A 17,399-nucleotide genomic window follows, 5' to 3' on the forward strand; every position below is an offset into this window, starting at 1 on the left:
ATGACGACAACTCAATAGGAAATGAATAAAAACTAAGACGATTTATAGAAGAAATTGATCCCTCATTGTTATCTTAGGAGAAATCAGCATGATAACGGAATGCCTAAATTGAATCCCTTGTTGACTGTTGGGTTTATAATTTTGGGAAAATCGGAGAACTTTACTTTGAAAATATGAAGTTAGAAGAGATGCATGCACGAAACTCATGTTCTGGTGGGAAACATATTCCAACAAGACTCATCTAACTGCATAAAACTCATCCTTTACTAAGACGAACATGAGTTATACCTTTCGCTTCAATCACAACCTTAATTTTGACCAATTCGTCATGAAAATCGCAAGAGATGGCAACAATCCTACTGTTTTTTTCATCTTTAAATAACAATTCACATCATTACTCATGATTAACCACCAATCCATATCAGTCCTGCTAGTTAATTTAACTGCTTAAACTCCAGACCTCGCAGTAGAATTAAAAGCAAAAGCGTAATAACCAGAAAGAGGAAATAAAAGATGATGCTTAATTTAGTACTCCATAATAGAAAATGTACATTACGCTTAATCAAAGAAAATTGTAAAATATAATAACTAGGCTTATGTACAGACATCCAACGACTATACTTCTTCTATTACATCAACAAGAACAACCAAAACCAGAAGATAACATTCTATTACATCCAAATAACAAACAAATTTAGGGTTATACCTCTTCTCGTTTTTGTTATAAGCCCAGTTCTCCTAATATTCCAGCACACTGATGCATAAAATTTCAAAGCATTGCCTTCGTTAAATACCTTGCTCGTGCAAATACTCAACCTCATTTAAGACCGTCCTAAACTTATCCGACTCATTTTCACCTACATGATTTGTGTTACACATTTACCGAAAATCTAAACAATGTTCGATCCGTAATAAAGCAACAAAGGCATGCGAAGTTAAAATAAATTGACATCGAAAATCAAATCAAAATCAGTAAAAATGACGAGATTTGCGAAATTAAAGCGAAGGAAGGAGAGAATCACCTGCACATCTGAGCGAAAACAGCGGAAAATTAACAAGAAATCGAAAGATAATGCGCTATAACGACGATTGATAGAGAGATAATCGATCTTCCATGGAATTTTCTTCGCTTGGAAAAATCGACTTCAATTGATTTTATGCGTTCCTACTGTGCTCGATTATGCTCAGAAAACGATTAAAACTTGGATAAGAACATGATAATTTAACGAATTAAATAAGTCGAATGAAAATTAGTGTGAAAAATACGGAATGAAAGCGGGATGAAACGAAATTAAAATTAGTTGATCGAAAATACGTAATTTGCGGATGATAATGGCGGTCGAAAAGCTCTGTGATAATGGCGGTCTAAAAGCTCTGTGATAATGGCGAAGATGTAGCTCAGCTGAATGTTGAAGAAAGAGATAGTGGACGAGGTAAATGAACGGAGTTAATGATTGAGTACGAGGGGAAATGTGTGTTAGTTAGAATTATATAGGGACATGTGGCATCATCTGGTGAGTCTATAGTTATTAGATCCAACGGTTTAGGATTGTTACAGCTGCCTCACCCTAAGAAGGGTGCCTCACATGATTCAATTTATATATATATATATATATATATATATATATATATATATATATATATATATATATATATATATATATATATATATATAGAGAGAGAGAGAGAGAGAGAGAGAGTAAAGTTCAAATGAGTCCCTTGTATCTTTTGAGTCCATAAGTCCCTCCCACAACCCTTGGATCATGCATGGTGGAAGGTTGAGATTGAAAGCAAGAAACACACTTAACACTAATTAATTGACTTCTCTCTCTAGTTTTAGTAATACAAACACTAATTCATTATCATACACAATTAACACCACCTTTTGTCTTATATTTCAAAGTTTGTGAAAATTTTGTTAACATTTTTCCTTGTTCGGTTTTTTCATTTTTTTTTTTCGAGACAAGTTTTCGACATTTTAGGATTTTACGAGTGTAATTCTAACAGCAAAAAGTGTAATTTTAAGGAATATTTTCGAGAATTTTGCGTTTTACAAGTTTAACTTCAATCTTTTCCGAGTGATTTTAACGAATAATATTTTGAATTTTTGTAATTTTATCACAAGTTATTGAAATTTAGCATTTTACGAGTGTTATTTTAATGACAAAAAGTGTTATTTTAGTCCAGATAAGTGTAATTTCAGTCCAATGAGATTGTTATTTTTAGTCAAGGAGAATGTAATTTTAGTCCAGAAAAGTGTAATTTTAGTCCAGAAAAGTATAATTTCAGTCCAATGAGAATGTAATTTTAGTCCATTGAGAGTGTAACATTAGTCCAATAGAAGTAAGTGTAATTCTAGCAGAAAAAGTGTAATTTTAGCCGAAAAAAGTGTTATTCTAGCAGAAAAAATTGTAATTTTACTAGAAAAAAGTGTAATTTTAGCGGAGAAAAGTGTAATTTTAACAGAAAAAAGTGTAATTTTAACAACAACAAAAAGTGTAATTTTAGCAGAAAAAGTGTAATTTTAGCCGAAAAAAATGTTATTCTAGCAGAAAAAAGTACTCCCTCCACTTTTTTTTGTTCACCCCATTTCTTTTTACACGGATATTAAGAAAAGTTATTAAAGAATGAAAAAGTAATAAAAGAGTTGTAAGTGGGGTGAAAAGAATGATTAAATAATGAAAAAAGTAATAAAAGAGTTGTAAGTGGGGTGAAAAGAATGATTAAATAATGAAAAAAGTAATAAAAGAGATGTAGATAGGGTGAAAAGAATGATTAAATAATGAAAAAGGTAGTCCAAATAAGGAAAGAAGAGAAATGGGGTGAAAATAGATAATTTGCCAAAAAGGGGAAATGGGGTGAAAATAAGAAAGTGGAGGGAGTATAATTTTAACAGAAAAAGTGTAATTTTAACGAAGAAAAGTGTAATTTTAAAAGAAAAAAGTGTAATTCTAACAACAACAAAAAGTGTAATTTTAGCAGAAAAAGTGTAATTTTAGCCGAAAAAAGTGTTATTCTAGCAGAAAAAAAGTATAATTTTAACAGAAAAAAGTGTAATTTTAATGGAGAAAAGTGTAATTTTAACAGAAAAAAGTGTAATTCTAACAACCCTTAGCCCAATTTCATAACCCACTCGAAATATAATCTGCATGGCGAAGGCGCGAAGCTAAGATTATAACAGAAAAGTAGATTATATATGTTGAATACCACATGCTCAAGAGTCAAAAGTGAAAAAATAAATGGTTCGGAGAAAAGACTTAGTAAGGCCAAGTACTAGATCTTCGTCATTGTTTTCCTGATATGAAAAAAGGACAATGTCAAGTCTATTTTTTGAAAATTTGATATTACAGTTTACAAAATGTAAAAGCAAAAGGAAGAATATGCAACAATCAAAATCTTTGAAATAGACGCATATTCTTATGGACACAGATATTCATGGAGTTTTTAATGGTTCTACTGTTGGGAGATTATGCAACTCTCCCTCTCGATTTCTAATATCTACACTACTTCTACTGTCCTTGTCGTTTACTCAATACCCATTTAAACACCAAAAACAACCAACAACACAAACGAAAAAAAAAAAAGACCAAAAAAAAAACTAGATCTGGAAAATATTACCAACTCAAAATTTATTTTATTTTTTTAAAAAAAAAAAAAAAAAAAAAAAAAAAAAAAAAAAAAAAAAAAAAGCCCAGATCTGGAAAACGGGGAAAGGGAAAGGGAAGAAGGGGAAGGAGGAGCATGCGGCGGCGTGAAGGAGGAGCCAGGCGTGAGGGTTGTTGGCTATATGCGGCTGGGGTCGTGGATCTTTGGTGGTGGTGGAAGTGGAGGCGTGGTGGTGGAAGTGGAGGCGTGGTGGTGGGAGGGTTGGTGACGGTTGTGGTGGGTGGTGTGGTGGTGGTGTCGGGTGGAGAGGAGAGGAGAGGTGGTCCTGTGGGGGTGCGGGTGCGGCTGGTGGGTGGCGGGGTGGTGGGTGGTGGTGAGTGGGAGAGGGTGAATTATTTGGGGTGATTTTTTTGGTTTTTTTGGATTGTAGATTTTTGTAGGGTATTTGATTTAATTGGGATTTTAGAGAGATGAATGGATGAAATTGTGAGGGATGAGTGAGAAGTTATTGTGAGAAAAAATCTTATATAGCTGATTAGTATTTAATTAATGTTGATTAGTAAAGTAGAGAGGGAGAGTGTTTAGTTAGGCATTAATCCTCTTATTTTTGCTTTTAATCTCAGCCCTTTAACTCCCTCATCCAAAGGCTCACAATGAGACTTATGGACTCACATGTAAGAGGATGACTTACATGATCCTAATACTATATATATATAGAATTAGGATCACATGAGTCCACCCTATCTTTTTGAGTCCGTGAGTCCATGATACAATATCACACTTTATATTAAACAATATCACAGCTTATATTCAAAAAAAAAAAATCGAAAAAAAAAATTTGAAAAAAAAAAATCCAAAAAAAGTCAAACAATATCACACGTTACACTAAACAATATCACAGCTTACATAAAAAAAAAAAAAAAAAAAAAAAAAAAACCTTTTTCAAAAAAAAAATTGAAACAAAAAATCGTGATATTGTTTTGTAATACAATATCAGACGTTATACTAAACAATATCACATCTTACATAAAAAAAAAAAAAAAAAAAAAAAAAAAAAAAAAAAAACTTTTTGAAAAAAAAATTCGGAAAAAAATCGTGATATTGTTTTGTAATACAATATCACACGTTATACTAAACAATATCACAGCTTAAAAAAAAAAAAAAAAAAAAAAAAAAAACCTTTTTCGAAAAAAAAATCGAAAAAAAAATTTTGAAAAAAAAAATTTCGAAAAAAAATTTGAAAAAAAAAATTCGTGATATTGTTTTGTATAGTGCGTGATATTGTTTTATGGACTCATGGACTCAAATATATAGGTGGACTCACCGGATCTTGCCTCTATATATATATATATATATATATATATATATATATATATATATATATATATATATATATATATATATATATATATATATATATATATATATATAGAAGAGATCAACTAAGGTCCACATTTATATTGAGTTCATAAGTTCTATTATGAGCCATTGGATGGAGGAAAATGGAGGGATGAGATCAACCCCAAAAAGTGTGTTTATAAGCTAATCTCACCATCTCTCTCCTCCTTCACTAATCCACTCTAATTAATCACTAATTTACTATATATTTGTTTTTCACTCATCCATTTCTCTTTCATCTTACACATTTCATTTCTCTCTTCTCTCAAACTCTAAAAAAAAAAAAACCCAAATAAATAAAAAAAACCCAAAAATCCAAATAAATAAAAAACCCAAAAATCCAAATAAATCAAAAAACCCAAATAAATCACCCACTCCTCTCATCTTCATTCACCACCACCCACCACCACCCCACCCGACACCAACTAACCACCCACCACCCCCCCCGCCGCCGCCTCACCGCCGCTGCATTTTTTTTTTTTTTTTCAACTCGTTTTTTTTTTTTTTTTTTTTTTTTTTTCTCGTTTTGTGTTAATTTGTATGTTTTGAGTTGTTTTTTCCATTCATTATTTTTTTTGTCTTTTATTTTATTTTAGTTGTCTTTTATTTTGTTAGTTCTCATTTTTTATTCATTTTCTTAAATCGATTTCTTGTTTTAAATCTTGTTTTTTTTTTGTGAGATACTTTTTTTCATCTAAGACAAAAATGGTCTAAAGTTATACAAAAATGAACCAAAGTTATACAAAAACAGACTAAAGTTATACAAAAATTGGACTAAAGTTATACAAAAATTGGACTAAAGTTATACAAAAATGAACCAAAGTTATACAAAAATGAACCAAAGTTATACAGAAATGGACCAAAGTTATGCAAATATGGATTAAAGTTATACAAATATGGACCAAAGTTATACAAAGAAAGACTAAAGTTATACAAAAATTGGACGAAAGTCATACAACAATGGACTAAAGTTATACAAAAATGAACCAAAATTATACAAAAATGAACCAAAGTTATACAAAAAATTGGACTAAAGTTATACAAAAATGCACCAAAGTTATACAAAAATGAACCAAAGTTATACAAAAATAGACCAGAGTTATACAAAAATGCACCAAAGTTATACAAAAAATGCAGTAAAGTTATACAAAAAATTGGACTAAAGTTATACAAAAATTGGACTAAAGTTATACAAAAATGAACCAAAGTTATACAAAAATGAACCAAAGTTATACAAAAATTGACTAAAGTTAGTCCATATTTGTATAACTTTATTCCATATTTGTACAACTTTAGTCCATTTTTGTATAACTTTGGTTCATTTTTGTATAACTTTGGTTCATTTTTGTATAACTTTGGTTCATTTTTGTATAACTTTAGTCCAATTTTTTGTATAACTTTAGTCCAATTTTTGTATAACTTTAGTCCAATTTTTGTATAACTTTAGTCAATTTTTGTATAACTTTGGTTCATTTTTGTATAACTTTAGTCCAATTTTTGTATAACTTTAGTCCAATTTTTTGTATAACTTTAGTCCATTTTTTGTATAACTTTTGTGCATTTTTGTATAACTCTGGTCTATTTTTGTATAACTTTGGTTCATTTTTGTATAACTTTGGTGCATTTTTGTATAACTCTGGTCTATTTTTGTATAACTTTGGCTCATTTTTGTATAACTTTAGTCCATTGTTGTATGACTTTAGTCCAATTTTTGTATAACTTTAGTCTTTTTTTTGTATAACTTTGATCTATTTTTGTATAACTTCAGTCCTTTTTTGTATAACTTTAGTCCATTTTTGTATAACTTTAGTCCTTATTTGAATAACTTTTGTCCTTATTTGTATAACTTCAATCATTTTTTGTATAATTGTAGTCCAAAATTGTATAACTTTAGTCCAAAATTGTATAACTTTAATGCACGCAGTGTATAACTTTAATAGACAAGATGTATAACTTTAATGCACCCAGTGTATAACTTTAATGTTTTAAGTGTATAACTTTAGTCGTAAATAGTATAACTTTTATAAAAACCAAATAAATATGAAAAATCGTAATTAATCAACAAATATTAAATCTGAAAAAAAATTAAATAATAACAAAAACCAAAAAAACTCATAATAACAAAAACAAAAAACCAAATAACAATAATAAAACCAAAAAACCAACAACCCAACCCAACCCGAAATCTGAAATAAACCAAATAACAATAAAAAAAACCAAATTTAAATATCGTGTGTATAACTCTAATGCACGCAGTGTATAACTTTAATAGACAAGATGTATAACTTTAGTCCAAAAAATCAAATAACAATAACAACCAAATAAAAAAATAACAACCAAATAAAACCAAATATGTAACACTAACAAAAAAAATACCAACAATAATAAATAACATTAAAATACCAAATCAGAAAAAAAAAAATTAAAAAAAATAGATCTAAAAAAAACACCACACAAAATTAATACCAAATCTCAAATAATAACAAAATAACAAAAACCAAAAAACAAAGAACAAAATCTGGAAAAAAAGACAAAACTAAAACTATAATAATCAATAAACAAAATCAAACAACAAAATTTATAGATCTAAAACCGAAACAAAACAATATAAGTAACAAAAAAAAACCAGATCTACAAGATACTTGTACAAACAAAAAAACAAAAAAAGAAGAAGAATAAGGTAGAGGATCGAGAAGGGAGGACGGACAAACAAAAAAAGAAAAAAAAAGGAGAAGAACAAGGTAGAGGAGCGAGAAGGGAGGACGGAGGAGGGAGGTGGCGGCATGAGGGGAGGTGTGAGGGCGGCAGATCTGGAGTGGCGGATGATTTGGTGAATGTCGTGTTGGCGTGAGGGTGATATGGTGGTGGTGTCGGGTTGTAGGTGTGGGTTTTTATTTAATAACAACATCCACCACGCACCACCGTGATAATGGTGGTATAGGCGGCTTTCACAGATGGTGGTATTGGCGACGGTGGTGGCGGATCTCGAGGCGTTCGTGGAGTAAGGTGGTGTCGGGTTGTTGGTGGTTGTGTGTGGCGGGTTGTTGTCGGGTGCGTGGTGGGAGGCGTTTATGGGGGGAGGATGACGGTGGTGGGCGTAGTGTGGTGGTGTAGTGGAAAGAGGTCGGGGGAGGAGGTGGGTGGTGGTTTCGGGTGAGGGGTGGTGGTGGGAGATGAGAGAGATTGGTTTATTTTATTGGTTTTTTGTTTGTGTTTTGGTTTTTTTTAGTTTGTGTTTTATTTGGTTTTTTTTTTTTTTGAGAGAATGAGAGGAAAAATGAGAGAGAAAGAAGGATGAGAGAAGTGTGAGAGAGTGAATAATGAGTGAGTGAGTTGGGAGAATTAGAATGAGGATGGAGTTATACAAATTAGGATGGAGTTGTACAAGATTAGTGAGGGAGATTAGTGAGGGAGATTTATGGCCCTCCATCAAGATGAAATCTCATCCCTCCATCCCTTCCATCCAAAGGCCCTTATAAGGACTTAGGGACTCAATGGATGTAAGGACCTTAGAAGAACCCCTCTCTCTCTCTCTCTCTCTCTCTCTCTCTCTATATATATATATATATATATATATATATATATATATATATATATATATATATATATATATATATATATATATATATATATATATATATATATATAGAGAGAGAGAGAGAGAGATTGGATTTGGTGATTTTGGTTCTTATGGTGAGTTGTGAGTTGGGGAATCTCAACCATTAGATTAAATTAGAGATGAGTGGCCAAGATTAATCTTAGTTGTCATATAAAAGCATTGTTATTTAGTTTATTTTCTCTATTTTCTAGTGCTACTTTTTTTTTTTTTTACTTTAATTTTTTTATCTCTTTTTTTTTTACCTCGTGTTATTATGCTTTTATTTACAACTTTGATTTTTTTTCTCTTATGTTTTTCTTTAATTTTCTCATTATGTTACCTTTTTTTCTTTTTCTTTTTGTACCAAATTTTTTTTTGCTTGAATTTTTTTTCACTCTTATTTTTTTTTACCTCGTGTTATTATCTTCATTATTGTGCTTTTTTAACTTGATTTTTTAACGACTTTGATTTTTTTCTCTTTTTTTTTACCACATGTTATTGTCTTTGTTATTGTTATTCCGCCGTCATTGTGATGCTATTCTCATTACTTACTTTGATTTTTTTACGACTTTGATTTTTTTCTTTTTTTACCACGTGTTATTGTGTTGTTATTGTTACTCTTATTGTTTATTGTGATGTTATTCTCATTTGTCACTTTAATTTTTTTTACGAATTTGATTTTTTTTTTCTTTACCACGTGTTATTGTGCTGTTATTCTACTATTATTCTGCTACTATTGTGATGTTATTCCGGTTTCACTTTTGATTTTTTTTACTACTTTGATTTTTTTACTTTTTTTTACCGCATGTTATTGTGCTGTTATTCTTGTGTTATTGTGATGCTATTCCAGTGTCACTTTGATTTTTTTTACTACTTTTGATTTTTTTACTTTTTTCTACCACATGTTATTATGCTGTTATTCTGGTGTTATTGTGATGTTATTCCGATGTCACTTACATTTTTTTACTACTTTGATTTTTTTACCCTTTCTTTTACCACATGTTATTGTGCTATTATTTTGGTGTCATTGTTATTCTGGTGTTATTGTGATGTTAATCCGATGTTACTTTGATTTGTTTGCTACTTTGATATTTTTACTCTTTTTTAACACGTGCTATTGTGCTGTTATTCTGGTGTTATTGTGATGTTATTCCGGTGTCAACTTCAATAGTAACTCCAGTCCAATTCTTTTGAAGTCCATATCCCTTTGGAATTATTTGAAGTCCATATCCCTTCGGAATTGATCTGAATCATTTCATAAACCACATAACAATTAACTCCACCAATTCGAGCACCATCAATTTATAATCAAGAATAGTAATACTAAACAATCAAGCCCATCTCCTTTCCTCGCTAAATCACCACGCTCGACCAAATCAAAGTCGCACTGACAATAATAGACCACCATAAGGCCAATTTTGAGCACCACCAAAGACTGCAAAACTTACGAAAGATGATAGTATGTAATGACGCATAAACAACGATAGTATGTCATGACGCATAAACAAAGAATAGTATGTACGAAAGATGATTATAATCCAAATTTAATCATTTCACCAATACTTGAAAGGTCAGAATAAAAGCGTCATGAGCTAATAGAAGCACCGACAAGAACTTTACTTAGCTTAGCCAAGACAGTAACAATGCCTCAAAAATGGCCTAGACCTCTTATAGACACAAACAGACACTTGGATAATCATTGCAAAAGATGCAATGTTCAATTGTCGAATTCGACAATGCTAGATAGATCATATCGATAAATTTATTGTCCTGCACCATACACAATAAAACTCGATTGAGAAGAACAACATTTGTCTCGGCACCTTTGGCTAATCAAGCATGAAGTAAGGGCGATAAAACAAAAAGCATGTGTACAAATACGAGAAATTGAACTTGAGATAAGAACAATAAAAAGCTTGCACAGATAAATTCAACAAGTTCGAGCACAGATCACCACAGCCGAGCTAAGACCACAAGTAATAATTGAACTTGAACAATTATTACTGTACTTGAACAGCCGAGCACAGTTCGAACAATAAATTGAACTTGAGATAAGAACAATTTCCGATGAACTTACCAAAACTAGTAATAATTGATTGCCGAGCTCAGACCACCGCAGCCATTCACCACAAGTCCAGAGCGACGCCGAGCTTCTGCCACGGTCACTACTCTCCTCCTTTCTTCAAGTTCGAGCACAGATCCGACCACCACCAAATTTGCATCGACTCAGGTTGACATCCGCTCAATTTCAGTCACCAAATCGGTGAAATTAAGATGATATAAATGTTCGAATTTGAGCATCGAATTTGTGAAAGTGCGATGATATCAATGTTGCAGTGTTTTTTTGCGAGAATTTCTTGATTTTAATTGAATTTTTGGGTTTAGAGGGAGGTTAAAGGGATGATTATAAAGTGTGTTTGAGTTTGATATTCAAATGGCGTATGTTTTTATTGTGTTAGCTGTTATTATATGGTTCAATCCCAGCCATTTATTTTCTTATATTTAATGGTTGAGATTTTTCAAACTCACAACTCACCGTAAGAACCAAACTCACGAGATCCCGCCTCTATATATATATATATATATATATATATATATATATATATATATATATATATATATATATATATATATATATATATATATATAGAAATAGGATCCTGTGCGAACTTACGAACTAACTTAACACCCAAACACACGCGCATACAACCATTCCCGTACTCCCCTTTCACATTATCCCTATACAAAGTATTATTCCCCACATTAATACTTTGTATCATCCTCACCCACCAACCACCACCACCTTTCGCCGGTGGCCTCACCGTTGATTGTTCTGCCGGCGTTTCGTCGGAACTACTCTTGTCTACCCAATCTGCCTTTATTTCTCCATTTGTCCTCTCATTCACCGACGATCAAATCGTAGGTTTTCCGGCGATGCCAACTTTGGCCTGTGATCGATTCTCAATAATCTGACAACATCTTTGGTGCAGTTGATTTTTAGGTATTTTACCTTGAATTTTGCGGATCTATCATTTAAATCTGAAATGAGAACAACAAATTAAAAACAATAGCCTTAATATTTTTGGTTGGGAACTTTGCGGGAGCCACTACCATGTGCATTTGCTCCATGATTATAAGGAATTGTGGGGAAACACGAGCACTGGTACAACGAAACTATTGGGAATGAGGGTTGAAGTAGATACAGAAGGAACTCCAGAATGCAAAGCGTTTTGCAAATTTAACAAGTTATATTTCCGTCAATATTCCAGTACTTAGCATATCCACTTTCATACGAGCTGTTTGCAAATTATTTCTCTGTTTGAAAGATCATAATTTGCTTCTGGAGCTTGTCAATCTCCGTAAGGGCTTCGGATTTGGACAAACCAGATTTGGGCACTTTGTTAGCATGAGCCGTTGACTTAGGCGCTGACATTGTATGACGTGCCTCAATGGTATGGTATTCTTTGTGCATTGTACTTGCTTTCCGTTATATGTAAGCATTCATTTTTTCGAGCTGTGCTGACATTGTTATCGATCATTTTTATTGTGAATATTCAGTTAATAGCAGAACCCAAAAATGTGCCGACAAAAGCACATCCGAAATTAACCCGAAACGAAATGTATAACGTGCCTCAGATGGACCGATCTAGACCCGACTCAATTGACCCTTTTACCTTGCTAGATACACTCCTTTACCTTGTTAGATACACATATTTAACAAGTTAGATACACTCTTTTTGCCTTGTAGATACACTCCTTTAACAAGCTAGATACACTCCTTTACCTTGCTAGATACAAAACTTTGCTAAGCTAGATATACTCATTTACCTTGTTAGATACACATATTTGACAAGCTAGATACACTTTTTAACCTTTGCTATATACACTCATTTGACAAGCAAGATACACTCTTTTACCTTGCTAGATACACAACTTTGCCAAGCTAGATACACTCTTTTACCTTACTAGATACACTTATTTACCTTGTTAGATACGCATCTTAGGCAAGCTAGATACACTCATTTGCTAAATACACTCATGTACCTTGCTAGATACACATCTCTGGCAAGCTAGATACATTTGACTCACCTACAAAATCATTGTTTTGATTTGTCTGATTTATCTGAATGTTGTTTTGATTTGTCGATCGGTGGTTTTTCAAGATATGAGGATGATGTGGATAGAGATAGCAAAGTACTTAGACGGAAAGTCACTGGTGAAGCTCGCATGTACCTGCAAATGGTTCTACAAAGTTTTCACAGAAGAATGCGTCTGGAAATACGCTTGCCTACGTTATCTTGGCATGCCTGATCCAGGGGATGTGTCTTTCAAGTGGAAAAACATCTATGCATCAGCTTTTGGTAAATGATCAGAATTCTATTGGATTTCGCTCGTGTTGTTATACAGTGTTTTACTATGCCGTGAATATAATTGTGTTACTGACTGCATCTGCGGTGTTTGATAAGTTCGATTTATAATTCTATTGCAGATGGTACTCACTCATACCTTTTTCGCCAGCACTAGAAACACATTGGTATGTATGACATTCGTCCTTCATCAACATCCTGTCAGTCCATCAAATTCATTATGTGCTAACTGCTATTCCACTCTAAAAGTTATGTTATGGCTTACTGTATGATTTAATGAATGTCTCTAAAATTAATTCGGTTGCAAGTTCAGTAGTGAATGAAAATTTGATCGCCAAGTCTTGGTAGAAGGGTAAAAAATCGTAACTAGTTCTCTTATCAAAAATTTAATTACAATACTAATACCCGATATGTCTCTTTGCTTGAAAACCATAGAACGGATGCGTATTGGTGCCTTTTTCCTGGAGTCACCTGCAGCACTCTTAACCGGAAAGCTGATGTTTCCAAGAAGAATTGAGGATACTATCGAAAAGATGCTGGAATCCAGTGGCTTATGTGAGATCACCAACATCAAAACTGAATCGGATTGCTTTGGTAGTTCATCTTCAATACCATATTAGATACGGCTATTTTGGGAGACTTATCCTGGTATATAAGCTTCAGTAAAATAACTATAAGCATGAATTTTGCAGATCTGCAGCTCCTTCATTGCCCTGTGTGTGGCCTCAACTCATGTGATGGTGAGTACCCTTAGATTATTTGCCACCAGATAATACTCGTATTGTTAATGATTTAATACTTCGCTACTGATGATCATGATCACAGGTTTCATTATGTCATGAATGTGCTCTGCAACCAGTCCGTGATAGAAATCTTTTTCTGTAGAATACGTATGTGTCGATATTAATACATGATTGTGTCGTAAAGTTATGGTTGAGAAAGAATGATTCGAGTTCAGAACTAGGACTTGGTTGTTGAGAAATTACACTTATGCAGGGACGATGCTAGTGTTAGATACAAGGCACTTCGAGCTCTTTCTAACAGGGTTACCAAAATGGAAGTGGGAACTTCGGACAAGTCGGTTCACACGAGATCGAAGGAGTTGTTGATGTAGCTTCCAGGGCAATCATATTGATTCAGAGCACCTAAAGGACGCTGCAACTGCAGGTAAAAACTAGAGATTTTCCGCAACAGCTGCTGAGTATTCTTTCTTATTCATAAATTTGTTAGTAGACCAAACAATACTAATGGTGATGTGCAGAAATGCAATAGAACTGTTGGGAGATGGCTGAGTAGAGATTTTAAAATTTTCCGGTCTACAAATGTGTGCGCCACAGTGAACTGCTAAACCTACGATTTCCCAAACTTGAGATAGTGAAGGTTACCAGAAAACGTAGTAGGTTTCGGGAATTTTGATTAGGAGGGGAGAAATATTGTCTGATGCCCTTAATTCTGATTAGGAGGGTAGAAATAAAACTGCAAGCATAGAAATATTATCTGATGCTTGGTATATTGCAGAGATATTCAAGACTGAAACATGGTTCAGGAAAGATAAAGACTTGAAACCAAAGGCCAATACCACCCTTCATCCTCAATTTTTATCTTTTCTTTTTTAAACTTCAGCGTTTAATTTCGCTCGTATTTGTACTCTAGGCAAAAGATACATTTATTTAAGTTGCTACATACACTCCTTTAAATTACTAGATACATATCTACTAGATATATTTATTTAAGTGAAAATACCCTCACTTGTACAGGTTGATGTTTCAATTTATGTTTGTTATCAGGGGATTACATGTTTGATTATCAGATAATAAATTGACCTTCCATTGCTGTCTCCCATCTGTCGAAAATTCTGCAACACATTCAAGTTGTGGGTTTATTCTACCCTCTTAATTTTGGATCAAGTAATTTCATTAATTCTGCAACACATTCAAGTTATGGGTTTATTCTGTTGCTTGGTAATAGAAGTAAAAATGTACATGCTTCAATGCTAATTGGTTTAGTATTTACTTGAGCTATTGTATCAAGTATCAACCACGGGAGTGATGTTCTCCCGTTAGGTGTTTGCACTTCTCTTGCTGTTTCGGATAGATTTATCAATCTTCTCTGATGTTTGATTTCAACTCGCTCTCGTCTATAGTGTCTTTACCTACTCGTCTCTATAACACCATAATATTTCTCAACTATCGTGTTAAGGGAATGCAAAGGGTGCGATTGCGATTGTAGTCTCATTTTTTATCTTCGAAACCCGCTCGATTCTTGGCATGCTTGGGTATTCACTCACGCTTTTGGGAGTCATCCTCTATAGTGAAGCAAAGAAAAGAAGCAAGTGATACTAGAAGCCCGCTTAAAGTACTGTGAACCGGTTTTTCTTTTACTTTTGCCACCTGTGACTCTGCAAGGAAGAACGCCGACTTGAATAGAGTAAACGGTTGATAATGCACTTTGAAATCAGTGCCTTATTTTGCTCTCCATTTCTCTCTCTGATTCCCTCCTTGTAACCCTGAGGACGGTTTTTTTTTTATCTACCGGCAGCTTAACCAATGAGTTAAAAAATGTTGGAAATTTAAGAGAAAAACAATAACCGACTGCTGCTGTTTTTATATAATTTTTTAGATGAGGTAAATTTGGGGAAGTATTTGAATTCTTTTAGTAAAAAAGGTTGTAGATTTGAATCTCCTATTACAATTTTTCTTTTCAACAGTTGAAAGATAGACTAATCATTGACCATATTGATAAAATTTATGGAAGATTTTGCCTTTTGTTTACACACTGCAGTCTGTTGAATTTGTGTGAATGTTGATAGTGCATTCACAATGTGTTTGCATCCCCTCGGATTTTTTTCAACTTCCATTTGTTCTAATAGAACAATATTTCGATATTAAATTATTACTCCTCAACTGCTGGAGCACCTTGGAACAAAATCGAGGGTTGAGAGAAAATGGTGATGATCACAATTTTGTCACAATGTATGCTGCAGATCTAAATTATGGCTACTGATGCATCACAATTTGATATCTTTATGTTCTTATTTAGTTGGAACCTTTTCTTTCTTTTCTCGGTGTTACCTGTTGACTATACTAATTACTAAGCTTGTGCAAAATAGAGTTTCTACCAACGAACTTGATAACAAATTCCTGAACAAGACTAAAAATAAACCATCACAACTTTGAGCAAGCCAAAAGTGGAGGGTACACTCGTTCAAAAAAGCCCTAAACCGTTACTAAACTAACTAATACTCCGTACCAATCTACATAAAAATGATTCCAGGACCCCAAACAGTTTCCATGCCAGTCAAAAATGGCTCTAATAATGTACCCCAAACAAGATAAGAAGGGTGGCTATGTCTCAATCAAGATTTACTAGTAATTTCAAGGTGCTACTGAATTTCCATGACTTCAATTTCAGCCTTTGGTTCTGTTGCATCCACTTCCGGCTTTATTTCCTCTCCGAACTCAGTTTCCATCATACATTCATCTTCCTCTGCTATTACTTCTGCTTTCACGGACTTTTTCTCTACTTTAGGTTTCATCTCAGCTTCAGTCTCGGTTTCCATCTTGACCTGGGAATCTTCGACAACTTCATCTTCAACCCCATTTTCCTCCTTTGTGCCTGTAATAGCCAAAGGCATTGCTTCTTCCTGTGGTTCAGCCCGGGTTTCAGTTCTAGTTTCACGTCTAGTGGTGGTTTCAGGCTGAGTGTTGGTCTCCAAGTCCTCTTCCTCTATCTTGGGAGCAAGGTAGTACCTGATGTGGCCCATTTCAGCAATCTTTTATTCCACACAACGGGCATATCCGAGGATAAGCTTATGGTCACTTGGCTAGAGAGAGACGTCGCTTTAGCGAATGTAGTCATGTACTTCAAGGCAAAGGTCAATACCACTGGTTCCTTCATCTCAACAATAACAACATCCTCTGGCTGCAAAATTATCAACTAAATTGTCAAAACTCCTAACATCATGAGAAAACTGTAAAGCCCCTCCCATTAACATCAATGACTGAGACTGAACGATGATTAAGTACCCCAAAGAGAAATTCAATCATATAGTACCTTTTCGATGGAGGTGTTCTGTCAAAGGTAGTGTTTCCAGATCCAATGTCACCTCTGGTAGAGAAAGTCACACCTTCCTTTCATACGGTAATGGTAATCGTCACAAAACATTAGCTCGATTATTCTCACTATTTTGGTTTCGATATAAGAGTGTTAACTGCAGGTAGTATGAGTATATACACAGTTCTATAGTGAGTGAAACAACTCACCAGTATCCCCAATTGTGACAAAGTGTGAACATAGAGTAGCGAAATCAGATGATGGCATTTTAACAATGGCATCATATTCAGCCTCTGGAATACCCAAATGATCACTGTCAATGTCCATTAGCTTCATCTCGATATCCGATATCTTATTTTGAGCTACACATCAATCGA

At 33.5% G+C, this 17,399-nt stretch overlaps 1 protein-coding gene and 1 pseudogene across 1 annotated transcript; one reads left to right on the forward strand and one right to left on the reverse strand.

Annotated features, from left to right (window-relative positions):
* Positions 1-12,767: 12,767 nt before the first annotated feature.
* LOC141607380 (putative F-box protein At3g61730) lies at positions 12,768-14,118 on the forward strand (annotated as a pseudogene).
* Positions 14,119-16,351: 2,233 nt separating this feature from the next.
* Positions 16,352-16,899, reverse strand: LOC141607381 (uncharacterized). The gene has a single exon (XM_074426732.1). It carries the CDS (start codon positions 16,730-16,732, stop codon positions 16,352-16,354), a length of 381 nt encoding a protein of 126 aa, XP_074282833.1. The 5' UTR covers positions 16,733-16,899.
* Between the last annotated feature and the right edge of the window lie 500 nt (positions 16,900-17,399).

The sequence above is a fragment of the Silene latifolia genome, chromosome 10 (assembly GCF_048544455.1).
Source record: "Silene latifolia isolate original U9 population chromosome 10, ASM4854445v1, whole genome shotgun sequence".
NCBI lineage: Eukaryota > Viridiplantae > Streptophyta > Magnoliopsida > Caryophyllales > Caryophyllaceae > Silene > Silene latifolia.

What these genes read in the sequence shown, in the direction of transcription:
- LOC141607381 (XM_074426732.1), bottom strand. Translation starts at nt 16,732, where the DNA reads ATGGGCCACATCAGGTACTACCTTGCTCCCAAGATAGAGGAAGAGGAC.